General features: G+C 39.0%; 1 protein-coding gene across 7 annotated transcripts in view; it reads left to right on the top strand.

Annotated features, from left to right (window-relative positions):
- The window catches only part of CDC42BPA (CDC42 binding protein kinase alpha), a 149630-nt gene that overhangs the window by 88283 nt on the left and 33643 nt on the right, over positions 1-27704 (top strand). For 4 of the 7 annotated variants that reach the window (XM_077925627.1, XM_028724492.2, XM_077925629.1 and 1 more), the window contains exons 15-21: positions 171-418; positions 8486-8591; positions 10319-10443; positions 13683-13788; positions 14573-14721; positions 15844-15935; positions 18115-18191. In XM_077925627.1, coding sequence (XP_077781753.1) covers positions 171-418; positions 8486-8591; positions 10319-10443; positions 13683-13788; positions 14573-14721; positions 15844-15935; positions 18115-18191 — 903 coding nt within the window. Of the gene's footprint in view, positions 1-170; positions 419-8485; positions 8592-10318; positions 10444-13682; positions 13789-14572; positions 14722-15843; positions 15936-18114; positions 18192-26358; positions 26398-27704 lie in introns of all 7 variants that reach the window. The other 3 variants (XM_077925626.1, XM_077925625.1, XM_077925628.1) reach the window with 1 other exon arrangement.

Raw genomic sequence — 27704 nt, 5'->3', positions numbered from 1 at the left:
AACTTGGATATTGATGTAAAAATGTAATTGCAGTTAGTTGTACTTTCACTTAAATGAGTTTCTCTCCCCCCCCCCACTAGATTGAGGTATTTCTAAGCTCATACTTTCATAGTTCTGCAATGAAGACTAATCATGGAAGCTAATTATGAGATGTCCCCTTTTTTTAATAGCAAAAACAAATTGGTCGCTCCCCAGGGGTGAGCAGCACAGAACATCAACAAGAGATCACAAAATTAAAATCTGACTTGGAGAAGAAAAGCGTTTTTTATGAAGAAGAGATATCTAAACGAGAACTAATACATTGTAATGAAATAAAAAATTTGAAGAAGGAACTGCGTGATGCAGAAAGCCAACAACTTGCTCTCAAAAAAGAGATCCTAATCTTGAAAGACAAGTTAGAAAAGACAAGGAGAGAAAGGTATGCATAACCCAGTTATTTTGCTGCTTGATTACATGTCCATTTGCAAAACCCAATGTCTGTGCATGAATCTCTGCAAGATTTTTGCAAAACTGATGCCACTGTGGCAAATCAGATACAATTCAGGATATGTGGTACTTCACCATACTTACACTGACTATATGTAAATGTTCAACTTTGTTTAACTTTGAGGCAACAAAAAGTCTATTTTAGATTCTGAAGTGTACCTAACCTGCAGTTCTAAGCAAACCTGGTAGAAACTATTTCCAACTAAACATTAGGAGGAATAAGTAATTGATAAGTAATTAAAACTGGTGGCTTGAGCATAAGCTTTATATTAGAGTGGCAGTACTATTTTGATGGATAGTGTTCATAAACAATCTCCATTGTTTGTCCTTCACGTGTTGCAGCAGGCAAGTTTTGATATATATTAGTTACATCTGCATGATGTACATGGAATCATTTCATTACATTCTCACAATGACATAGTGAGATGGTTGAAGCTGACATTTCACTCATTGTATCACATGACTGAAATATGGAGTTGAAAACATATTTCCCTGGGCACAGGTTTGCCGGGTCCCAATACCCTGTACTTGATGGTTCTTCAGTGATGCACTGCACAGAAACATTTATGCAGGTGTCTTCATTCATATAAGACTGTATGTTTACTCTGTACATGTGTTGTTACTCAGTATACATGTTTGTTCATGATCGCTGGTGCCTGTTCTTTGTTTGAGCTCAGATTGCTCAAAGTAAATGGGAGAGGGATCCTTTATTATTTAATTTTCGGAGAAATAATAACGCAGTCTATGTATTCCCACCCATCTCAACATATCATAATCCACTGGAATGATACAGAGCTTGCTTTATGAGGCAGTTGGATAAGGGAAACTTGAGAAAGTAAAGAACCCACCTCATTAAGTATATAGTTTCCCATTGACCTGCAGCACAATCTGCTTCAGAAAGTGAGAAAATTGGTGGAGGTGAGGAGGTGAGCAGCACTTTACTTCTTTTTCAGATCAAGAGAAATGCAGGTTAGAATTGAGAGGCCAGGTAGAATCTTGCATTTTGCCCTCTTGAGTGATTCATTTCACATGGTGAGAATTCTTAAAATGCCTGGCCTCTTTGTTCAAACTCTGTATACTGGAGTTATGAACATTGACACAACCAGGGGGTCCCAAAGTTGTAAATCTGCTTTGTTGTTTTGCTTTGCTCTTTCTCTCCCCTACCCCTCTCGAATGCGTTGCTTGTCTTTGACGTGAACAAGTAATATGTCAGAGTTAAGGTACTGCTTATATCTGCTAGCACAAGAAGTGTCACTTAAGGTGTCTCGAGGCTTTTCTGCTCCAGATTTCATCCAGTGCTAACATTCGTCATCAATCCACTCTAGACACAAGCCTTCTTTATCTGTTCTGACAGGATGGTTTGTTTTCTCTCTCTCCCATGGTAGAAAGAAGTGGCACTGAGAATGCCCCTCAATTGTATTTATCAGTAACAAACTTTATTTACTGGCTCATAAAATGTTCAAGTATCTTATAATTGTATGCTACCGTTGCCTCACAATAACAGGAGATTCCTGGGTTTTAAAAGGTGTAGCCCATATGTGATCAGAAGGACAAAAATAAAGATCAGTGCAGTACCCAAGCAGGAAACTAAATATAATGATAAGCTGCAACTTTATGTGTGTCACTTGCTCTCAGGACACAGTAAAAAGATTACGTAAGATGGTACTGGTAAGCAGACGTGTGTTTTCCCTTTTCTGTGAATGAAAATAAGAAACTTGCAGGATAGCTGCCCCTTTTTTAGGAAAATATGGTGCACTGCCATGCAATTTTCTTTTGTGAGGTTTTGAAGATACTATTAACATAGTAAGCTACCCACCCACCTGGCCCCAGTTTTATCATTCTTTTCTTCCTTTGACTTTTTTTGAGGAGACTTTTTTTGGAAAGCATCAACTGAGCCATTTCCTGTTGATCTAATTGTAGCTTTGCAAATTGTAAAAGGGCTGTAGCTTGCTTTCAAAAACTAGATGAGGCTGCTACATTAACAGCCACACAACTTTCCCCTGTTTCATCTGCTAGCATTCCCCTATGTTACACAGGTTCCTTCTGTCATTTCATGAAAATGTTTGGTGTATGGTTGGGTCAGTAGAGCAGACTTGAGAGTAGAAACAATTGGCTCATCCTTTCCCACTTCCAGATGTAGCAAGGTATGAGTAGACATTTGTGATGGGCTATCTCGATAATTTATATGTATTTAGGGTTCTGAAATACCTACATGGAAAATGTAGGATCCTTGAGTTTCCCCATGCATGGTACAGTTGCAGTTTCTCGTTTACCATTCAGATGCAGAAAATGATAAAAGTATCAGGTGTGTGTGTGTGTGTGTGTGTGTGTGTGTGTGTGTGTGTGTTTCATGCTGTATTCTCTTTTAGATATCCTGATACAACTACAGGTGGGGATGGAAACCTGTGGCCCTCTTGAAGTAGTTGGACTATAACTCCCATCAACCCTGACCTGACCATACGCCATTATAGTTGTGACCGATGAGAGTTGTGGTTGAGCAACACCTGGGGACCATACATTCCCTACTGTTTTAGGACATAACATTCTCTTCACAATTTAGGTGTCCCCCCCACACAAACAATGTGGGGTTGGTGTTCCCTCATTTAAGAATATTTCTGCTCCATATAACATAAACCATTCCCCTTGCTGAATTTTTTCTATGGCAGCCTTAAAATTCCTGCAGTAGGTCAGGCTTTAAAAATCAAAATAGATAGCTTTAGTAAGACATTTGGAATTCAGTAATTTGAATCTATTACCACCAACCTGAAAAGTCATAAAGCAAGTAGTGCTTAAGAAAACATCATTGTGTTAAAAGGCAAATCATTCTTCATTCACTTGTTTTTATTTCATAAACAAATATGAATAGGGCTGCTTTGGTACTGTAATATTGAATAATAGGAGTGAAGGAATAGGTGAAGCATCTGTGGGTCTTAGGTGAAATCAAGCTGAATTACTGAAAAAGACAAAACGTGCTTCAGTAATTTTTTTTTAAAAGCACACACACCTGAAAACCATAAAACAAATAGTTGTCAGAGCTACATTTTGATGTGATGAATGTGATAGAATAGTTTTATTAGCTGTATTACCTGCCCATGATTGTCAAAGCCATGAATGAGTTATGTAGAGCATTTCCAAGCAAGGAAATAATAAAAGCTTTATGCCACACGTGTACCTTACACAACCCATTTCTGGAAAAGAAGCTGCAAAGGTTATTAGCAACTCTTTTCATTGCTCATTTAAGCCCTGTGCAAACAGTCACTACCTTCAGTGGAGGTTTGAGATTGTGCCCTCTGACCTTGCCCTTGGGATTTGAGGTTGTGTTTAAATAGAGGCCTATATGCATGGAGTTGACATGTGCAGGTGTAATCCTCCCAGTTTGCAGGGGTCTAGATCAGACTTGCGTGTACTGCATTACATGCACGTGGGTTACTTTTGATTGAGACTTCCAGCTTGTAGATGTCAGGTGGGTTTGCAGCTTGATTCCACTATCCCACTGCATGTAGACCATCAGCACCTGCACTAGTTAATATACCTTAGATGTGGAAGCAACACTAGAGTAGTTGGCATCAACCTAGCTACTGGCCTTTCTCTAGTTTTCCCCTTACTCTTTGAGGTGCCTTTAATGTTAAAGGATGTTGCAGTTCATATTCTCAATGGGTTGTGTTGTGGTTTCTGCTGCTGTTCTGTTTTGCTATTTTAGTTCTGTTCCAAACGTACTATTGTGATTTTATAATTGTATGTTAGGGCTTTTTATAGTGTGCTTTTTAAAAAAACCTTCTTGGGCAATATAAAGAGTGGAAAGGAAGTTACGTAAAAGAAGTCGGGAAGCATGTGAGATAAAATTGCCAAATGGGGTCATTGTGAGAAATAGGAAACAAAACAATATGCCGAAAACGTCCTTTATCAAAATAACATGTAGGCAGGATAGGCTGTGTGACAACACTAATTTTAAATTCTTTCAAAAAGCAAGTTGAATACCTCAGTGAATGAGCAGGAGTACTTTTATTTCATCTTATTCCATGGTTTTGCAAGGAACTAAAGCAAGTTAGTTAGATTGTTGCTTTCCTGTTGATTCTAAAATGTATTGAAAAAGCCTATTTATGTTCCAGTTTATGTTCCCAGGGGGAGTCACTAAAATATTGGCAGTTTCATGCATCATAGCCTACCTTGTTTTGAGTTTATGATTTTTTTTGTATTGGTTACCCTGCTTAACTTAGCCTTCATTTAAAAACAAAGGGCTGCCTCACATGATACAGTGCATGGTGACATCTACTGATATTTTCAAGGAGTGCCTAGAACAATTTTGAGTATTCTTTTAAAAACTGAATATACTGCAAGGGGAGTACTGATCAGTTTTACGCATCATTATTTCAGAATTACAAAAGGACATCATCTGTATTCTCCTTCCACTGTGAAAATATATCTTTAAATGATGACACCATAGGCATGTTCAGACATTTGTTTGAATGCACAAATGTGCATTTCCCCATCCATGGATGCAGAGTTTATGTGTTCAGACAAATGCCTGAACATGTAACATCTCATAAATATATATAGAACTGGAACTTACTGTTTTCCCTCTTTTTTTTTTACAAAGTATTGACCTAGTACACATTCACTGCTGCAACTTAGTATGCGTGTTTAAATTTCCACTGATTTTTGTGATACTTGGAGCCTGATCCTATGAATGGTTACTTACAGGTAATGCCCAATGAGACCATAGTGTGCTTTGACTGCAGTCTGAAATATTTAACCACGCTCTGGTTTCTGCTTCACATTTTCTACAGTTCTTGAGCCAAAAGACAACTGAAGTGTATGGACAGAGGAGAAGTGTTTCAGAGACTAGAAAGAACAAATACTCTTCACTGTGGCTCTAAAGTTTATGTTTGCTTAGCTCTGAGCTAGCATTCTAAACTACCTCTGACTTTTCCCTGTGTTCCATTATTTACTGGTCTTGTTTCTTTCAGGAGAGCTGTTTTCCACTGCAGTCTCAGCTGAGACTCGCAGCACATCAGATTTCTAAGGCTACCACCAAAGTGGTTTAACATAAAAGCTTCGTACTGCATTTTCCCCATCTTCTCATATTGCATCAGATGCAAATTTAAAGCTACTTCACAAGCTGTGAATGAAACCACCAATACCTAGAAGCACAAAAAGTACTAAGTTCATATAAACTAAGACAAAAATGCAACCAAATGCTTAATTAAAGACTCTGACCTGTTGCCTGAGAAGTTAGCCTTAAACCCATGTCTCCCACATAGCTGTGAGACCCATTATCCATTCCCCTGATAGTTAATGCTTTAATCTTTTTTGGCTTTCTCCCAGATTGTTCTTCATATGCATGGAATCTGTTGGTTGGGGAGAGGGATGGGTGGTGTTGGATTACAGAATTAGAGTTTAAACAGTAGTGATTAATATGCTACATTGTTAGAATGAAGTGTTATGTTTCAAATGATGCCTAGCAACACACAAATTCAGAGCTGGGTCTGATATTCCTGTGCTATATTTCAAAGTCTTATTGAAACAGTAAACGAATTTCAAATTAGAAATAGGAAATTCAAACCAAAAATACTCTTACTGAGTACTATTGTCATGGCTCAAATGCTGGCTGATAAACATTGGTGGCTAGTTTTGCTGAACTGTAAGAAATATTGACTAAATTCTATCACCAAGACATTGTACCAACATAGCCCTCATTCACATGTAACACTAAGCCAAACGATAGCTTAGCACAAATAAGCAAACATGCAGGATCCTAGAAATATTGGATCTGCATTTTTCCTTCTTCGTCGTTCTAGTGCTGCACTTCGCTGATCTAAGCTTAGTGTGTCATCTGAACCCAGGTTCATAGTTTAGCTCTCTCAATACAGACCACAAATGGGCAACTGTAGGAAAAACTTAGTTCTGTCCATACAAACCATGGGCTATAACTGAAGTTTTTTTATTACAGATTTGCTTGTATAACAAGAATACATATAGTGTCTCTGTTTTCAATTCATAGAATCTTTTTCACAGTTCAGTTACATTTGGTGTGAGACACTGCTGTCGTAGACATTACACAATCGGGAAAAGGGGGATACTGATCCTTCTTTCTGTTGTATATTGTTTGTGCAAGGTTTTTTTGTCAGCATGATGTGAGTAGGCCATGTATGTATGTATGTATGTATGTATGTATGTATGTATGTATGTTGTGTGAGAGATGAGAGGTTGGTACGTTCGGTTGGTTGCAGTGTGGTTTGTTTGAATGTGTGAGTGGGCGTATTGGGTCATATTAGCCATATTGATTCACATGCCTGCTCATTCACTTTAAGCAATGGTTTGACTTAGCCTGATGTGAAAGGCAGGCCAGTATGACTGAAATCTCTTAACCATGGTGAAAGATTAGAAACAGAGTGTATTACTGAGCATTCCCTCTCCCTTGATCCATTGCCCTCAGGTCTGGTTAAGCATTACATCCACAATGAAATCTACCATGGTTATACTAACTAGATGTTAAAGATATGATGGAGAAGCATCACCTGTTTTACCAGGGAAACCCAGCATGCTCTTTCTTGACTTGCTTTATGATGGGCGTTTAAGGCCTACTGATTCTAGCAGGCTTTCAACATCTATTATATGGCATACTTCAATAAATGTAGAGTGATAAAATAGTAGGCCACATAGAAAAGACATAATATTTTGAAATATATAAAACAAACTAGGGATCCAAATGGATAAAGATTTTAAATTGTGTATCCCATGATTTGCTGCTCTTGGTCATCTTGAGAGTTATTCGGTTTGCAGTTAAAGTACATGCAGATCTGCATGCAGAGGTTTCTGGTTGGGCTGAGAAGGACTCTTGCTCAAATCCCTGGAGAGCTGTTTCTGGTCAGTGTGGACAGTATAGAACCAAAGGCCTTACTTGGTGTTAGCACCTTTCGGCATTCTAAGTCCTATGCTTCCTCCCACTTTAGACCCCTGTGACCCCTGAAAAGTCTCATTCTTCTGGGCGCTTGGAGGCCCAGCACACGTCCTGGAGAGCCTTTCTGGGAAGTACTGGGAGGAGGGCAGATTCCCTTCCATAAACTTCCCACTTACAGATTTTGGAATTAAAGTCAGTGGCTCATGCTCATCTTTGTGCCAGTTTGGGGACTGCTCCCCCGTTCTTCATAGAAGTATCTGCTCTTTGCTCTCCCATTTCTCTTCTCTAGCAATGCATTTGGCCAGGACAGGACTTTAGGGAGGGATGTATGTGTCTTGTTTTCATTTGTGGGATTCTCCAGTCCGGTAACTGTACATTTGTTACTTGTGGTGATGGTTAGAAAGTGCTTGGCTTATTTTGTATCTGGTAAATTGACACATGGATGTTTTCACGTATTAGATTTTGTCATAATTAGGACCATTCTATTAACCTAATGAGAATCTTCATGCATGGGAGTTTTGCAGTTCCAGGCACCATATATGGCAACTCTTTCTTTCACTAGCTTCAGAATTGCAAAGGGTTGTAAAAATGAATAAGGATATTGAATCATAATGTTTACTCTTAACTATGACTGTTTGAGATTCGTGGAAACCTTCTCACAGCATTAAAGCAAGATTGGGTGTCATCCAGAGAACTCCAGCCCTGCCTAATTTCCTTCAAAAATTAATGCAACTTTAACTTGTTCCATTGCTTTCACTGGTTTCATCCAATATGTTGTATTTGGACAATGAATAAGAGGTCAATGTTAAGTATTTTTTACAATAAAATGACAAATGCCTGCTAACTGGGACTCTGGTGTCCCACATTAAAGAGACGTTAATTCGTACTCCTAACACAGAACACATTGTCTTGTTGTCCTGAGGCAAAACAGATAATCATGTTATTCCAGTTTCAGTGGATGTGCAGATTACTGTATAATATTTTCTTAGTTACTGTATATGTCAGTCCTTAATGTTCTGCAAGATTTCTGTTAAAGCATATATTTGTACTATTTTCCATATATGCTAATGATTTATTTCATTTTGTATTATCCCTTAGCCAAAGTGAAAGAGAAGAATTTGAAACAGAGTTCAAACAGAAATATGAACGGGAGAAGATTCTTTTGACAGAGGAGAACAAAAAGCTTTCTGCTGAGCTTGATAAGGTAAGTGTTTTGTGGGTGAAATTAAAAAATTGAGCAAAGTTGAAAAATTCATAAAGGAGCATATAACTGGGAAAATGTGAATAACTTCCAATACGGATTCAAGTATAATTAATTATGTTCCCATGATGAGAGTTTAGATTTGATGATATCTCTATTCATTTCCAATTAGATCCCACAAAATTACTGAATAATATAGATTAAGATACACTGGCATGCTGATTACTTTAGGAGCCAAAAGTTAATTTCTATTTGGTAAAATGCAAAGTTAATTACAGATCCAAACTTATGCCAGAAGTATTTATGGACAACAGACTGCTTCATTAGATGGTTCAAAAATACCAATGAAAGACAATTAAATAAGGGATCAGAATAAAATAAAATAAAATTTATCAAATGAGTGAGGGTCAAATGTGTTACAAGGAAACAAAGAGAAAAATGTGAAACTGTTTTGGACTTAGATTACACCAGGACTTTGGAATAACCCTTATATTGGCATGAAAAAGCCTTGGACAGCCTTAGCTGGAAGAAAATGATCACTATAGTCCGCTTCAAGCATTGTTCTTATGAAGGGGAAATTATGGTGAAAGGAAGTATATTTAGCTCTCCAGACTTGTGTGGCTCCTTCTGCATGGGGAACAGAGAGCAGACTCCCTACTTCAGAAGTTTTACCCCATCAAGGGTGAGAAAAGTCATGCAACTTCAGAAATGTGGCTAACATGTGGCCCCCTCAGCTCCTTCCACCTTGTTTGTCCCTTTCATGTGAGTAGTGCCTCAGGAGGGCTTCCACCTCAGAAAATAGGAATGCAGTATGGCAGAAGTAGCAAACCCATAGCCCTCCAGATGTTTGATTTCAACTCCCATCTTCCCTACTATTGGCTGCGCTGGCTGGAGTCCAACAATATTGGTAGGGCCACAATCTGTCCAGCCCATGCACTGTGGAAACATCAAAATATAGAATTCATACAAAACCCAGGAATGCATAATTGAACTAGATGGTGCTGAATTTCACTGAAATTAGAGGGCCTTCTCATCAGTGTACTGCCTTCCCATCAGATGTCAAGGAGATAAAGAACTACACAACTTTTAGAAGACATCTAAAGGCAGCCCTTTTTATATGTGCTGGAAGCTACCCAGAGTGGCAGAAGGGCAGGGTAATAATAAAAATAAATAAAATAAAATAAAATAGAAATAGAAAAGGAATGTGTGCTTAAGGAGAACCTGGCAAGTGAGCACCACAAATCAGGCATGATTTTTCCATTGTGAATTCTAGAATGCTTTGACTTTTTGCATTCCGCAGTTAACAATGAGACTCACCCATGCATGTGATTTGTTGACCATTGAGGAGATCCATTTGCACAATAGATACTATGGGTTGGGGTAGTTGGTTTTACATAGGTGCTTCTGGCAACATATGTCATGAGGACACAACCAGCAGAGCATAAGAACACAAAAAGGCCCTGCTGGATCAGGCCAATGTCCCATCTAGTGCAGCATCCTGTTCTCACAGTAGCGAACCAGATGCCTATGGGAAGCCTTCAAGCATGACCCAATTGCGCAAGAGCACTTCCCTGTGGTTTCCAGCCACTGGTATTCAGAAGCATACCTCCTCAGGCTGCGTAGGATAGTGGAGCACATTTATGGATTCTAAAAGTTCACAAGAAACACAAGAAAAGCCATTTTAGGCCAGCAAGCCAAGATCATACCTCTTGTCTTTAAAATCTATTCAGCTTACAGCCATGTATGAGAGACTAAGTATGAGCAACCGGCAACTGGAAGAAGAGATGAGAGATCTTGCTGACAAAAAAGAATCTGTAGCGCACTGGGAAGCCCAGATCACGGAGATCATCCAGTGGTAAGAACCTTCATCTAATCCCGTCTGCCACTGTCCCTCATGCAACAAGGCACGTTCTATTTTGGACAAACAGAATTTAATTCTTCAGTCCCCTGGTGTTCTGTTTCCAAGCTTCAGAAAACTCAACTCTTTTCAGGAATGTAAACCACCACTGGGTATAGTTGTTGGATTTTCAAATACAAGTAACAACTAGTAGAATTCTAAGTAGCTTCATATATGGTAGAATAAAAGGTGGTGGTGGAAGGTTTTTGTTTTGTTTTTTAGTCACAGAATTGGCATATTATCCTTCTTTATTTGTATCCTATAAATTAAATTCAAAACACAAAATATAAAAAAATGAATCTTGTGGCATCTTAAAGACTACCAAATCTGTAAGCTTTCTTAGACTGCAGTTCACTTATTCATTAAGAGGCTGCCCCTTTGAAAATTGCTACAGAATGAAAAGTAGCCTTCAAGTAATAGTTTCTAATATTCCCTTCTATCATACTGACAAAACTCAATCCCCCGTCTTTTACAGTGCTCTGAAATAAAGATGCAGGCATGAGTTTGAACTGTTAGTGGGGAAAACAATTTTTTTGCAGTGATTTGTTTTTCCATTTTTGGACCATTTGTAAAATGTAACTCTGAAAACAATCTGTACCTAAACATTTCCACAGATCATTTACACTGATTAATGTTAGTGTCTTGTGGCAGTATCATTTTTTAAATGTTTGTGTCCTTTTTATCTGCTTTCATAGCAGCTGTATAATTTAATTTTGTATTAAGTAAAAATGGATAAACATAGTCTTTTTAGGGAAGCCTTGTTAGCTAGACAGTGCTTTCACATCCAGTATAACTTTACTGTCCATATTTAGGCATAGCTCTGGCTTTTGAGTATGGTTAGTCAATGCACGTTGGGCTCTGAAACATTGGATGTGGTCCAAGCAATGTAGTTCACTTCATAAATGTACATAATTCAAACTCAAGGATCAGGGTCCATTTTTCACCCTTGAAGGTCTGGTTTTACAGAAGCAAAGAATAAAGAATCAAAGCTGGATGATTTATAGTACTTCTTTGTCATAAGCAAAAGTCTCTCATGCAAGCCAGGTGAGGGGAACATAGTAAAGCAAATATGTTTATATATTTTCTCTCACTGACTGGAAATTAAGTGGTTATGTGTTCAGGTACTTCCCTAGCAGAAAGGTGAAATTTAGTACACATAGAATCCAATGTACCTTGAATATTACAAAAGCCTGAAGTATGGTCTGTTTGGACCTGTCAAAACTCAGGATATGAAATTAATTCTCCAACCGATCCTGCTAATTATTATTATGAAATATATTGGTGTTGGGTTGTTTGTTTGTTTGTTTTTGCCACATGCAATTCAAAGCAACTTACAAGAAAAGAAAACACATGCATGCAAACATTAAAACCAGGGCAGGGGAAATTGAGACAGCCCTATGGTTGCCATGGAGATTGTGAAATCCCATGCAAAAGCAGTAGACAGAGCCTCAGTGTGAATGTTCAGTCTCTCCCAAAACTACTTTCGTCAGTTTGTGGGCAGCAGTTACAACCAGTGCTATTTTTCTAGAAAAAGGGGTACAGGAACTCACTATGATCGCCTCCCTTGCTCTCTTATAATGGCAATGGAACCCACCTTAGAGGTGCCGGAACTGAGTTCCCGCTGAAAGAAAGCTCTGGTTACAACAATGGTATCCCCAGTCTGACCCGGCAACAGATGGCAGTCCCAACCCAAGGTGGAAAGGTTTCCAAGTGAGGTTAATGGAATCATTTTGAATCACAGCAATTCCCTGCACCCGCTGTCTGAGGTGATGCTGTGCCACATCAATTAGTTCAGCTGCACCCAGCTCACCCACTAAGGTCTCAGCAGTACTCCTCGGATCAGTTCCATTCATGTTCAGATGAAGGATGAGGGTGGTCTGTCTATGAACTGACCTGGCACCAAACAACAAGCATGGAGAAAATTAGGAAGATTTTCCGAGCACACTGAGCCTGGCACTGCCATTCCTGCAGGAATGCAGCCTAGCTCTACACAATGCAAATGAACTGCACAAATGGCATATTGGAACTTATTGCCATCTACTGGTTGCTAAAGATGCATACAGCTTTTGCACAGATCTCAATACCAGTTTCCTTTTGGGCTGGTTAAAAAGAACATTTTATGATTTCTGTGTGCAGGAGACATTTGGGCCTTTCATTGCCCAGTAAAACGGTCCGTCCAGTTGAAATATGGAAGCAGATGGAATGGTGGTCGTAATTAAACACCTCCCAGGAACTGTTTCACACGTGGCTTTTCCTACACAGACAGCTTCTCCATGTAGGAAAAGGCATATGCACCCCCATGTGTGAAAAATGCATAAATGTGTGAGTTGCTACAATTACATGTGTTCAAAGGAGCATGTTTGTGATTTTGGCTATGATCCTAAACATCTGGCCTTCATTACAGCTATGCCAATTCCATGCTGATTGCTGCCATCATTCACACATTTATTCAGCATTCACAACCTGAATGCTTAGAAAAACTGTAAGGATCATAATTTCCTGAAAAATATGTATTATTCAGCTGTCCCCCCCCCCATTATAATTATAATAAAAAACGGAATTCATTTATTCATTTACTTTAAAACAACTACTCATTGTCAGCTTTTGGAGAGCCAGAGTGATGTAATGATTAGAATGTTAGACTGTGACTTGGGAGACCAGGGTTTGAATTGGTATTCAGCCATGAAGCTCTCTGGGTGACTCACTCCCAGCCTAACCTACCTCGCAAGGTTGTTGTGAGAATAAAATAGGGAGAGGAGAACCATGTACCCACCTCAAGCTCTTTGGAGGAAAGATGGGATATAAACACAATAAATGAAATGAAGATAGAAAATGAGAGTATTGCATTATATGCAATGGTCACCACCTGCCCATATACACCTGTGCACCACTGAAATGAATGGGAGCTGTACAAGACCATGGAACATTATGTCCTTTGGTGCCTATTTTTTAGAAATGTTAAGGATTCAGTTCCACAGCACCCAAGAAAACTTGAGGGGCATCACGTGGGTTGTTTCCGCTTGCAGCTTAACTAATTGGGCTTTATTTTTCTATAATTACGATTGATTTTATGAAATTCTCGTTCTGGCTGTTTTTCAACATCCTCATTATCTCTCTAACTTAGATGTCACAATAGAGCAAAAACTTAGCCTTTGCTTTTGCCAAAGTTCTTACATCTTATTTCACTGCTTGACTAGGGTAAGCGATGAAAAGGATGCCCGAGGCTATCTCCAGGCCTTAGCCTCCAAAATGACTGAAGAACTAGAGGCCCTGAGGAACTCCAGTTTGGGGGCAAGAGCAACAGTAAGCAATTATTAAGTGTATTTTTTAAAGATTTCCTGTGCCATCAAATAAATGCCTAGTGTGAGTTATATTAGCTACCAGTTACAGCAGATGAATCTTGAAAGGTGTTCCAGAGAATTGTCTAGTCCTGTTAGCTGGACCAGTTTCAGTTAGTAAGGCTTGAGGATGCAGACAAGGTGCTTCAATCGGTCAGGGCAACCATTTGCCCTCTGGACTCTTGCTCCTCTTGGCTGATGAAAACTGGCAGGGACAGGACAGCTGGCTGGGCCAGGAAGGTGATTAATACCTCCTTCCAACTCTGTGATTCTGTGAATCTGTGATCATCCATTTAATTCTATACTGATTTTAATCTGTTACAAGGTAGTGTACGGTATATAAAAACAGTTATTTCAACATTACATTTAAATAATCAAACTGACTAAAATCACTGTTGTGGACAATAGTCCCCATTCCATGACATCCCAGTTTAAACAGTAAAGGTTGTATTTATTAAAGCTTGTTTAAAGGAGGTCAGAGAGGGCATGGAAACTTTCTCTGTGATAGATTCATCCCCCCCCCCAATGAATAAGTATTTTAATTGTTGCTAATGTATTCTATAGCATAAATGGAATATTTCATAAAACTGCTATTGCCTATAAAAGAATAAGATAGTACAACAACTTTTTTTATTACTTGGATCAAAGAAAGATAATGTATTTGGGGCATTGCCAGGACTCTTTTGGAAGACCATAAGATTGAAATGTAACAAATGCCTTAAATAAAAGGAAACGGCTTTTCTTTTTAGGACATGCCCTGGAAGATGCGGCGTTTTGCAAAACTGGATATGTCTGCAAGGTTAGAGCTACAGTCAGCCCTTGATGCAGAAATACGAGCCAAACAAGCCATTCAAGAGGAGTTAAATAAAGTTAAAGCTTGCAATATTGCAACAGAATGGTAAGAATTGGTGGTTCTAATGTTCTAGCTTGCAAAGACTTTTCTACAAAAGACATACTGATAAATCCTAAAATATATTGCCTGTCAAACTATAATCCTACAGTTATTCATGGCAGCCTGACTTAAAAGCAAAAGTTATCCTTCTATAATTTGTAGTTAATTGAATCATTACTGGAAAATCTGTGCTTTTTTAAGGTGCTTCAAAGATCTTTGTTGAAAATAAAATTTATGTTGCATTTTACAACCTTAAAAAAAGCAATAAACTGCATTCCTCTGCTAGTTTACCACGATTGGCTTATGGATTCTGAAGAACGATCTTTTTTCCATCACAATCCATTTTGTTGACTTAAGAAATTCAATGATCGAGGGAGATGATTGAAGACAGATAATTTCTAGTAAATTGACTGCTCCAGGTCATATAATTTATATAAAATTCTTGTTGCAGGCAAGACTTTTTAGTTGCTTTTGAAAACTAAAAGTAGCAGCAAGAGTCCAGCTAAGTAGCAGCATGAATTCTATTCAATTTTCCCCATAACAGAATTCAACAATGAAACTGGCATGAAACGTATTCTGTGACTCCTAACATAATAGCTATTTTAATAGTAATACCCGAATAGCAAGACCCAAATAGCTATTTTTCATAAAGGGGTGATGGCCAACTCGAGTTTCAATTAATGCATTTTTGAAAGGTAGCCAAAGGCTTAACAAGCCAGTATTAGACTAGAATTTCCAGAATTAGTTCCTGGGGTTGTATATTGGAACATGCATCTCCACCAGTAAACATCACAGTTGCTAGGAAATGGCCACCAAAAATAATCAGTGCTGTATTTTTAAAATAGAGATCATTTATTCCCATGCCTGCTGCTCATAATGTTTTTCATAAACAGAGACTAGAGCCAACTCGAAGGATATTCAGAGACAATCACTAATTCCTTTTTCAAGGTTCCTTGCTACAGTAGCACTCACTTCCATGTTTTGTGTTATACTTCTGACAGTGTGACATGGCTGACATTGATCTTGACTGAACAGTGCTGAAAAAATATGTTCAAAGTAACGATTAAATAACATGGCCCTTACTAATTGGATCTCTCTGTATCTCTCTCTCTTTTTATTTGTATAAAGCAAACTACAGGAATCTGACAAGAAGAACTCTGACCTATTGTCAGAAATAGAGAGACTGAAAAAAGAGACAGAAGAACTCCGATCAGAAAAGGGTACGAGAATTGGTGTCCAAATAAAGGAAGGCAAAACCCACTCCACAGCAGTTGGGTATATCTTATCAAGTAAGAATGGCGTCTTAGAGTGTGCTGACAGAATATGGACTCTGGCTTCTAAGATACCATCATAGCTCTTACATGATAAGATGTACCCACAGCTGGTATAAAAATACAGAAGGACAGTTGTCTTGGTTCATAAAGTCTTTTTTCCAAATCCTTTTGTTTTTGTACTATACAGCAGTTGATCACTATTTAATAGAAAGTTACTGGCATAATGAGTAGTTACAACTCAGATATTTTATGTATCGTATGGTGAAGAAATAATTTAAAATGTGCCAATTCTTTTGATTTAAGCTACAAGCCACCTAGAGTAGTCTTACAGAGTGGGAAAATAAATTATAAATTATTTTCTCAAAAATAAATGTCTTATCAATTGCTCCTACAATCATTCTGTTTGTTTGTTTGTTTGTTTGTTTGTTTGTTTACTTTGCTCTTCATCGTTTACCAGTGCCATTCTGGGTTGCAACCAGTGTTTTTTTCTGTTGGCACAGTGTACCACCACCTCTTTCCCCCAGCCACCATCTTGCCGCCACCGCTTGCCCGCCCCCAGACTCACTTGCTCCTCTCTCCCCACACACCTTTGCCGCTTGCTCCTCCATCGCTGCTGTTTCCCGCGGCTGCAGGCACAGGCTCCCAGAGGTGCTTTGGCACGACCCTTATGATCGCCAGAGTGCCTTCCGAGCCTGGCGATCATAAAAGTCCTGTCAGAGCAGAGGCACTTTGGTGCAACTTTTACGATTGTCAGGTACTTCCCTGGAAAGTGGTTTGGCGATTGTAAGTGTTGCACCAAAGTGCCTCTGAGAGGCTGTGCCTTCCACAGGAAGCAACAGCGACAGAGGAGGAATCAGCAAAGGTGGGGGGGAGCGATAGAGCAGGGAGAGCAAGCAGGATGGTGGTGGTGTGTACTGGCACCTATTTTTCGTCACCACCACCACCACCACCCCGGTTACAACAATACCACAATCAGGGGCTGAACATTAAGATAGAAAAGATTGATTCCTTCATGTACTATCATCCTATTCATTTTAATTGTTGTGCTTTTGCCCCATTGATGATGGTGAGTTTTCATGATCAAAATACATGTTTACTTAGCTGAGTTATTACGCATACATCTGATTTAAGCCCACGGGTGCTTCTTATTAGCTGTTCTTTCAGAAGGGCACAATGAAGTCCTTGTGACAAATCAGTAGTAGGGTAGAATACGGTACTGTTTGGATAGCTTCATAATGGGGAATCTCCTCTGAAAAATTGTCCATGGAACTCTAGTTGCACTGGACAAACGTTTCACTCAGTTTAAATTTAAAACCACCCAAGAAAAAGCCCAGGAAGTTATATTTATTGGAGGAGTAGATAGAAGTGGATCCCTTTAATGGTAGAGTGTGGTAAGAACTGCATTTGTGAAAGGAGAGATAAGCGGACCAAACCAATATAGCTCCGTGAATCTGTAAACATAACCTTACTCTGTCTTAGATTGGATCTAGACACAGCAAAAGAAGTGATTCAGTTAAACACGTTGTAAACTCATACAGGGAAATCCAGTAGGGAAAGACAGTCCCTCCAGAATGCCATCTGGTGTCACAGTGTTATATCGCATATACAATGCATATAAAACACTTTTTCTTTACCAGTCTAGCTGAGTCCTTAGTTATACAATCTGATCCTAAAAAAAAAATGTTTCAACTGCCACGGTACTAGTGGGTTTTTTGCTGCTGCAGGGGCCAGAATTTTGTAAGCAACTCTTGATATATAAGGCCAGAGAATAGTTCTCAGATTCAGTGAGGTTTACCAGTTGTGCACTTGCACCAGTACTGGAAATCTTCATTGTATCCGGAGGATGTCGGTCTAAGAATTTTAAGTACAATGGTTATAAGTATGAGGATTAGAAAAAGACGCTAAGAAATTAATATGCAAACTTAATTATTTTGAGATCTTGTTGCAAATGACATGATGTTGTACTTTGGAGTGTTACAGCTCTGCTTCCTTTTTCTTTTCCTGAGCTGTGGAGCAAGCTGGTGCATTTTGGAGTAGCAACTGAGATAACTCAAGAAGGACAACCCATAGACAATGACCCAGTTGGCCATTTTCTATAGGTTAAAGACTTGCTGCTGTTTTCTAGGTGTAAAGCACCAAGACTCACAGAATTCTTTCTTGGCATTTTTGAATGCGCCTACCTCTGCTCTGGATCAATTTGAAGTAAGTAAACAGCTAATATATTATATATTTTGATGTCATGTGCATATTCAGTTTGTGGTCACTACTTCTTTGAAATAATAACTACACTTATGTGTTGGGGGGAAATTCACTGTGCAAGCCTATCATGTCTATTCAGAAGCAATGATGCATGCTCCTGTGTAAATGTATATAGCATCTCAGCCTTTGATCTCTAAGGAACATGTATTATTTGTCTTATACTTAGGTTTTGATACTGTGTTGTTTTTTATTGCATTATTTCCATGCATTGCTATAGGGATCTTTTAATTGCAACTCCCATATGTTCAAATCAGAAATTTACTTCAGACACATAGTAAGGCAGAAACCCTCCAGATTCTGTTATTTTCTCGGATAATTTATTTTAGGCATTTATTTTCACGTCCCTGATTTTTCAAAATAATTAGGTTGCTGATTTCATAGAAAGCAGGGGACATATCTTAAAATAGAAATAATAGAAATAGAAATAAAAATAGAAATAATAGAAAAATAGAAATGAAAAGTATTGTGGATTCCATTGTCTTCCTTGTTCAAATAAAGTAAGAGCCCTACAATATAAAACACTTAGGTACAAATCTTACTTTTAACAATATTTCTATCTCATTCTGTTATGAATGGAAAATACAGAACAGAATAGTTTCATAAAATACTGCGACCTCTTGTCTCCCTTTGTTTTCTGAACTGCTTTCTTAGCACAGATGAGATTAGAAAACCAAGACAAAGTGCAAGATAATAGATTGTGTTTAAGCAACCTGCAAAATTTCACCCAAATGCCCCTTTACTTTAGGAACTGTATGCAAGAATAGCATTGCTTTGTCCTGTTTGAGGATGATAGTGCTTTTGTGACACCAGCAAGCGTGACACCTCTTCTTAGGCTTCTTTGTATTCTTAGCCCTCAGCAATCTACACACTTTACATTTAAGGACGCCGTGCTTAAAAGGTTTAGAAAGCTCAGGACTGACACAACTATAACAACTACCACAACTATTATTTGTCCAGGCAGGTGCATTATCTGACTCATGAGAGCAGCAAAATAACCAGACCGTACAATAGTGATGGGATAAAATCAGGCCAAATCTTTATTGACACCAGCAAGGGTTGGCATGGCATTGGGTCCCAGGATCAGTTCATCATTCCACAAGCCGCATGTTGATGGAATGGATCTGCTGGGTTTGGATTGCTCCAAATCTGTACAACAGGAATCAGCCAGTGTTGAATCTTGCTGTGGTGCAAGCCAAGCAAGCAAGGTCTCACTGGCAGGCCAGAGTGCAGATTCCAACCACGCAAATACCAAACCCACACTTGGGTTTGCCATGGTCAGTCCTCCCCTCAGGCCCCTCCCCTCAGGCCCCTCTATTCAATGTTGATCCTGACCAATGCCATTTCCACCCTCATACAAACAACATTCTTCCACCTAACAAAGGAAAGCCATAATTTCACCGAGGGAAAGGCGAAAAAACCCCAACCAAGTGCCAATCACGTTGAGAGAGAAAAAATCCTTTCCAGCCCAAAATTGCTCAGTTAAGGCTCTAACCTGAGGGTGGATGGGCAGAAAGCTCTCAAAGCAAAATGACTGTGAGCTCCAGGGGAAGCAGCCTTAGGCTTTCCCCTCCCTTCTGCAGCAAGGGCTCATGGGACAGCTTTTTCCTATGAGCCTATCACACAGAGAAGATACTGGGCAAAATCTTGCCCAGTATTTTGCTGCAATCTATGGGCTACAGTGCCACCAGACAAAGGCATCCCATGCTTATTGGGCATGAAACAGGGCTTGTAAGCACAACAGAGAAATAGAACTCAATTTGGGGACGAAAGAGACACATTGGCCAAGATCACATGTTATATTCAGCCAAACCATGCTAAGCACAAATAGATCAGCCATAGTTTGGTTTAGCATGTTGTCCCAACATGAGCTTATGGTTTAGCTCTCACCAGGCAAGCCATGAGCTATAACCAAGATTTGTTCTATGGTTTACACATTGTGCTTTATCACTATTGGGCGGATACCTTACTAACATGACCACAGCAATGTACTATACCTGAAGCAAAGGCGACTGAGTAAAGGCAGGGACCTGGGATCTAAACACAGATGAGATTATGGACTGGGGTGAAGGTCCCAATTGATTGAGGGGGCGAGGAAGCAAGGGCAAGTGGAAGAAAAATTGGAGCTGGAAAAGGAAGCTGTTGCTGTCACTTGCCGAGTCACACAAATGTAGCCCATGTTTATGGCCACAGACATTTTGTTAGTTTGGATAGTAAAATCCTGCCACTAAGAAATTGTGACAATTAATGACACATTCCACATCTACATAATTCTCCTAAAGGTACAGCAAACCTAAAAAGTCTATATTGTTCTAACAATCCTATGTTCCCTTGCACTGTCTTTAATATAATTAAACTACTATGTAATATTGGTAGAATAATAGTCAGTTAACAAAAGCTGTTCAAAAGGTATACTAAAAAATAATAATATGTAAATCACTTGGAATCTTTCTTCACTTGATTTCTCAACAGTATGGCGGTGCTGGTTATTTTCACAAAACAGAAGTTTTCATCTATCTGTTTCTGTTTCTTTACTGCTCTATACGTTAAAATAGGATTCCTTTTCTTCTTCATCATCCTCATTGATTGATTTTATGGATGACGTAAGTCAAACCAGCAAATTATTCAGTAGAAATCAGATTGATTTGGCAAATTTGAATAGTAATGCAGTCACTTTAACAAGAGCATGAAAATCTACAGAAGGTTTTAGTGCTCCTGATACGTTTAAATCCTGAGTATTTATCAATATAGTTCTTTTTTAATGGCATGCATTTGTGTATGTGTCTGTTGCTTTGTTTTGCTATTAGAAGGAGCTGAGATGCCTCACACTCACTCTGCCCTAATATTTTCTACGTTGTTATTGATATCGTTTGGTCAGCAGTTGACCTTTAAAATATATTGCTGCAATTTGGTTTTGGTTTTGGGTGAGTGTAAGTGTATCATCTTCCTTTGCTTTGTGGCTGTTTTCTTTCCTCTGCTCAGTTTCTTTCCCTTCATATCAGTGATTTCCGCAGACTTTTTGAATTTCAGATGGCAACTAAGCATTATGATTCTTAACACCATCCATTTTTATTTTACTTTTTCATATTGGACATTGATGAAATTATTAATCTAACTGATTTTATACCAGCTAATGGATGTTTTTCAAATTGACTGCATTATTTTATTGCAAGGATTTTAGTAGTGGATCAATAAATTAAAAACTAGGAATGTTGTAATCCCAGCTCCTTTTGAAAAAACATTCAATACAACCATGTGGTAGAAAAAAATATTCTTACCACTGAATATGGGAGTCCATAGAGAATGGTGATGTAAAGAGGGTGCAGTGAATACTCATATTCTGATAAAAAATGTTTCACAAGTATACATCCAGTTATTGTGTGAGTAGTACTGTGCTCTAGTGCTTGTGATGTCATCATTGTGCTTGTGATTTTCACCATTAAAGTATTTGACAACTATCTGAGTTAACAAGGAGCAAAAAAGAATTTGTCTTTTAAAATGGACTTGAGAGTTCAGCAGTGCACTTTTCTGTCCTATTTACAGATTCAGGGTTTTATCCAACTAGGTCATACTTAGAGAAGACCTGTGGAAATCAGTGGACATCAGTTAATCCTGACTAACTTAGGTGCATTGATTTGATTTCTCTGGATCAACTCTTGACTTAGTAGGATACAAACCTTAGATTGGATTTTTATCTTCAGTACATTTCAAAGGCACTCTGATTCAACAGGGCTTAGAGGATTGCAAGCTATATAAAGTAGACCTTTTGTGTAAAAATGATAGATAAGTTCTAGATACAAAACAGAGCTTCAAAATCTCTATTTTACATGAGTGTAAGAAAGGTTTTTGTTTTCTGTTGCTTACCATTTGTTTCTGAACGGTATACATGTTCCCCATCTGCAACATTAGAACTAGCACTTCCTTGTATTTAAAATCCTTTTTAAAAAGAAAAAATGACCTTTTTATTGTAGCATAACTCCACTCCCACCTCACTCCAAATCAAAGATCCTACTTGCCTTCATTATAAGTGCTTGTTTAATTGATTTCAACTATAGTAACAGCATTGTGCATATATTTGCACATTATTACACAACAATAGTTCTATGTTCACAGTAGCTTAACTAATTTGCCCAGCACACTGATGAAATCTACCACACAACTTGAGTTTTCAGAAGATTGTAGCTGCTGAAGAGTTAGCTAATGGAGATATTGGCCCTGTTAACACATCACGCTAAGCCAAACCATGGCATAGCATGAGCCAACAAATATGTGGAAAGGAGATCCCGGCTGCTTTTCACCTCCTCAGGTATTTTGTTGCTGCGTTTCTCTAAGCTAAGCTGTAATTTGGCTTAGCATGCTTGTGGTTTAGCTCTCTCCCAGCAAATGATGAGCTGCAACCAAGGTTTGTCCTGCACCTTTTACTCATTTGTGCTAAGCTATGGTTTGGCTCAGAGTTACGTGCAAACAAGGGCACTGACTAGCGGGATGTGTTCTTTCCTTCATATGCATGCTGCAATCATAAAATGGAAATTAATTTGTGCTGATTTCAAGAATTGGGGTGCATTGTCTGCTTTTATTAAGAGGCTCTTGGTAATAAATCCATTTAAGGGGGCTGTAGATGAATGGTCAGTGGATTTGTGCATCATGGTAATGCTAGGCTTCTACCTGCTTCAGACAAACTGCTTACTGTGAAGGAGAAGTCTCCACATACTGAGATTTAAAACAGCCCCTTTATGAATAATAGAATTCTCGTCTCCTGGCTGTTACAGGCTCCCCCAAATCACAGACCCCTTCTTCAAAGTCAGTCTCTGACCTCACTTCTCCTAGTACCCACCCATCAGTACCCAGCCACCACCCCTCAGTGTCCAGCCAGTCCCTGGCAATGGGTAACTGTAGCCAAGCTAACTCCAGCTGGGTAAAGTCACCACAGCTGCTGAAAGGTGCTTCAAGCCACAGAGGTCACTTTACCTGATTCTTTTGAGGGAGCACCGCCCCATCTTTGCAACCTTTCCATTTGTTCTGTTACACACAATACACAAGTTTGTGTTTCTCCCAGGCAAATAGTTTATATACTTAAACAAAACTATGAACAATTGCAGCTTACTTTAATTAGGCTAACAAGGAAGCATATAATTTTTCTATTTTTACTAGGGAAAGATAAGTGTCTAGGTTCGCAGCTGCACTTAACAGTAGACTGCAGATGGAAGGAGAACAAATATCCCACTGTGAAAATGAGTCATTGGTGCTGTTGCATTACATTTTGTCTCCTTCCAGAGGTAGCTCACTGAGGACCTGCTGCACAGTTAGCCCATCTTCTTCAAGAACATTCTAAGTTATGCTTTACTTCAAATAAACATTTTCCACCATTGTATTTTTCTGAAAATACTAAGTGAACCTGTCCATTCCCAGTTATAAAGAATGTTGTGCTGCACGAATTTAGGTTTCCCCCTATTCCCCTCCACTGCAAGGTGCAGGTTGTGTAATATGAAGAAGGGGCTAGAATGATTCAATTATTTCCAGAATTAGAACTTGCATTTCATGAGGACCTTGCTATTACATTCTCCATACTTCCCATATTATTCATGACCAGGAGTAGGTTTCTAGATTATCGTCGGTGACAGCAGCACAAGTTCACCAAGTTTGCTTTTTCAGAAGATGTGCATTTTGTCATTATTCCATAATTCAATACAATTAAATAAATAAAATTGGTTCAGTGCAGTTCAATGCAAGTATCAAAATATCTAGAATTAGAAATATTCCTCCCAAACTATTCCCCCTTCCCTAGTCAGAAACCCACCAGCTCAGCCTCAATAGTTCCTGGGTCTATCAATATGTCCATGCACACATATACGGTCATATAGAACCATCATCCTTCTCTCTTGTCCTACAATATATCACAGTAAGCAGAAGTCCCCAGACTGCTGATTTCATACTTTGGATACAGTAAGGTCAAATTCATTTAAGAAGAAAAAAAGGAGGCTAGGAAGGTGTGCAGTAATCATTGAAGACTGTCCTTGGAATGAAAGTTACATTAATAGAAGAGTCCTGGGGTGTCTTGAGCTGAGATCCCCTCATTAGAAAGGGAAATTTGAACTAGCATAGATTTTTATAAATTTAAGATGCTTCCCATCATGTTCTATAAGAAAGAATAGTAGGGCAAGAAAAGTAAAATGTTTCTCAACCATCAGTAGGTTTATGATCATATTACAAAGTTTATGCTCCTATCGTAAAACTGCCAGATTATCCTTAACATTTTTAAGCAGTGCTAATTTTTAACAGTGGCTGTCTTCACTTTGCCCCAACCACTCCAATATGATTCTATTAACAAGGGTAGCAGATTCAGTTAAGTTGCCCTCTATTATAGGATTTTAAAAATATGTTCTAAATGCCCTCTCTGGTTGTTGTTTTTTTAAAAAAAAACCTGTTGAAAGCAAAGTTCATAAATCCACCTGATTTGAAAATGCACCTTCTGGGGGGCTGGGTCTGCTTCTTTTGAGACAGGGGTCTGCATTTCCTCCTTCTTTGAAACCTCAGACTGTGCCATGGTGCTCCCTCTCTCTACCACCATTGAAGGGTGGTATTCAGTGGTCCTGCCTCCTCCCTCTGAGCCAAGGTGGAGGGAGCCTGCAAAACTTTGAGGAAGATTTTCATCAGAAGGGCCCAGCTCCAAGTTGGGGCCTTGAGTGGGAGAGCTCTGATTCATGGCCCCTTCCTTGCACTCATGGTCCTCACCATGGTCCTCAGAGTGGGCCATGACTATTAGCTTCATGGCTTAACAGGAATTTTAACCTCTGACTCTCCTGCCCTACACCATCCTGACTCTCGGTAGCAATATAATACTTGGAAAAAAGATTCTTTTATTTTATTTTTATCATTAGACCATTGAAATGTTTAAATGTTTTTTATGGTTCAGTTTTCAGTTAGTTCCCCATATTACTCTTCTTTGCAAAGAATTGCTGCCTTGTCTTCCACAGGTGAGGAGCATCACCTGAGGAACGCAGAGCTGTTTCCCAGTAATTGCATACATCCTTGTGTATCCATCTTTCCTTCTTGATCAAGTTAAAATGAAAGCTTAGCAAAGAAGTTGGAAGGAACTGAAGTATTACCAGAGCCTTCTTTCCTTCCTTATGGCACATTTGGGGGGGGGGGAGAGAAGGGGCAGAGTAGTTTGTATGCTGGCAGCCTTATCATTTACACACTTGGCTTAGGGGACCCCTAAATGTAAATATACAGTCATGTGTCGAAACACTTTCATTACTGGTAAGTAACAGTATTCCTGGTGTTCCTGAAATGATTTCTTCTCACGTGGAGTCAGATCATGCTCAGTCATTTCTATAGCCTTGCGGATGTAGTCTTGCCACAATGAACTTTCTATATAGCATCTAGGTCAAGCCTACACAGCTGCCAAATGTAACCTATTCAGCTATACATCGCTGGCCACTGAGTAAACCTGGAAGGCCTTAAATTGCAAAACTGTGGGATTGCCAAGACATAGCAAGCCATAATGTATAGTTAATTTAGCAGGTCACAAATTATTCAAGCCTATGCTGAATGACCTTTTTGTCAGTCTGAGTTGAAAGACTTTGAGCATTTCTAAGGATTTGAGCACTTATTAGGAAAGGTTCGTATCTGCATTGTAAGCAGAACTCTTTTGGCGCTCACATGAAAATCATGATTTGCTTTGGGGAGAAGTTCTCCCGATGACAGTAGTGGAGAGGAATTGCATCACAGAGGAAGGGGGTTAAATTGCCTCTCTCTGCCTGATAAAAACCTGATAATTATCACTCTTCCCCAGCTGATGTTATTCACCTTTTTTTTATAAAAAAAACATGTTAAATACAAAGATACATTTAACTAACTTTCTGTTTAGTTTGGCCCTTAAAATAGTTGTGAGAGAAGTGGCTGTTATGAACATGCAAGTTTGAAAAATTGTTCTCCTGTATTTAGTTCTTTTGGTTTCCTTTTGAAAAAGAATTCCCTATTACATGTCTCTGTCCTCACAATTCAAAGTATTGTACATATTACTGTATGTGTCTTGTGATAGAAATTTGGATCTGGATTATGTGCCTTTCTGTTTCGTTCTGTTAACAGTCTCCTCCTTTCTCTGTTAAAGCGCTCTCCTTCCTGTATTCCAGCTCACAAAGGCAGACGTGTAAGAGGATGTCTTGCTGTGTGTGGCCTTTTAGTTTTGCCTATGATGCACATGCTTTTTCCTTTGTTTAATGTAGACCATTTTTGTCGATGCTGTTTATGCCTTGCATATTTATCCTGCTGCTTGTCTTGTGCTACTGCTGCTCCTATACTTTCATTGCATTCAATACTGTTTAAGTAAAAGTTCTGGAGAATGTGTGTGGCGTTTTCGTTTTGAATGTTGCACTCTTGGCACTCGAATGTCACAGAAACAAAAGATGACGGCGAACTGGAGTCGTTAAAACTAATTAGGTTGCAGTGCATGATTATAAACAGAATTAAAACCCACTTCTTCGTCTGCCCTGCTTCCTGTAGGAAATACCGGTAGCAAGACAAGATAATACGGAAGTTTTTGTCGTGGTAGATTAATTTGATTTATTTTTTTAATAAGGAGACACTGAACTTAAAATCAGTAATCAGTTTCAGTTATCCTTACGATTGCTGTGATTCTGTCCTAAACACAATGGGCACTACCTGAGAGCAAGCAGAATGGTGCCTTGCCCAGCTTATTGTCAAGGATACTAATGGTGTTTTCAGTTCTAGTTGTCTGTTTATTGGGCAGAAAAAACACAACCGTGACCTAGTCTAGAAGCCAATTCACACAACCTAACATTCCTGCATTGCGCAGTGTGTGCGTGCGTGCTAGAGGGCCCTTTGGATCCCTTTCCACTCTACAATTCTATTATTCAAATAAGTGACGAGCACTATGCAACTTGAGAAAACTGATAATTGGATAGGCAGTGTGTGTTCTCAGTACAGGACACTGCACACACCTACATAAGGTCCCTCTTTGATGAGGGACTTCTTCACCCAGTAGCCTTTTGCTCTCAGATTAGGGTATAACAGTGCATGAATAGCTGACGGCTAATTACTAGATCTATGAGTGTAATGGTACTTTCTGGACTGTGTTGAAAGCTCTGGTTATTTAAACAAGGTACATAGAAGGTGCAAGCAGCATGTGCAAACCAGTCTTTTGCATTTCCCTTGTCCCTTATTTGGGAGGAGTATTGAAGGAAAGCACCAATTTTGGAGCGGGGGGCTTAGATATGTGCAAATCCTCTGATTATATTTCCTCCATGCTGACACATAGATAAGGCATGTGGTATTGTGAGGCTTTGCCAAAGCATGTATGCAACAAGCTTCCCTGGGAACAGTGTCAGGCACAGCCCTCAGAGGAGATGGGAAGAGCTTCAACAATTCCTCCAATAGATGTCCAGTATTTACAAGCAATATTTTCAAAAAATGTAGAAATAAAGCCTTCTTTAGTAC

Source organism: Podarcis muralis, chromosome 3, assembly GCF_964188315.1.
Source record: "Podarcis muralis chromosome 3, rPodMur119.hap1.1, whole genome shotgun sequence".
Taxonomy (NCBI): Eukaryota; Metazoa; Chordata; class Lepidosauria; order Squamata; family Lacertidae; genus Podarcis; species Podarcis muralis.
The sequence above is the reverse complement of the archived record's forward strand: the minus strand, read 5'-3'. Positions and strand labels throughout refer to the sequence as shown.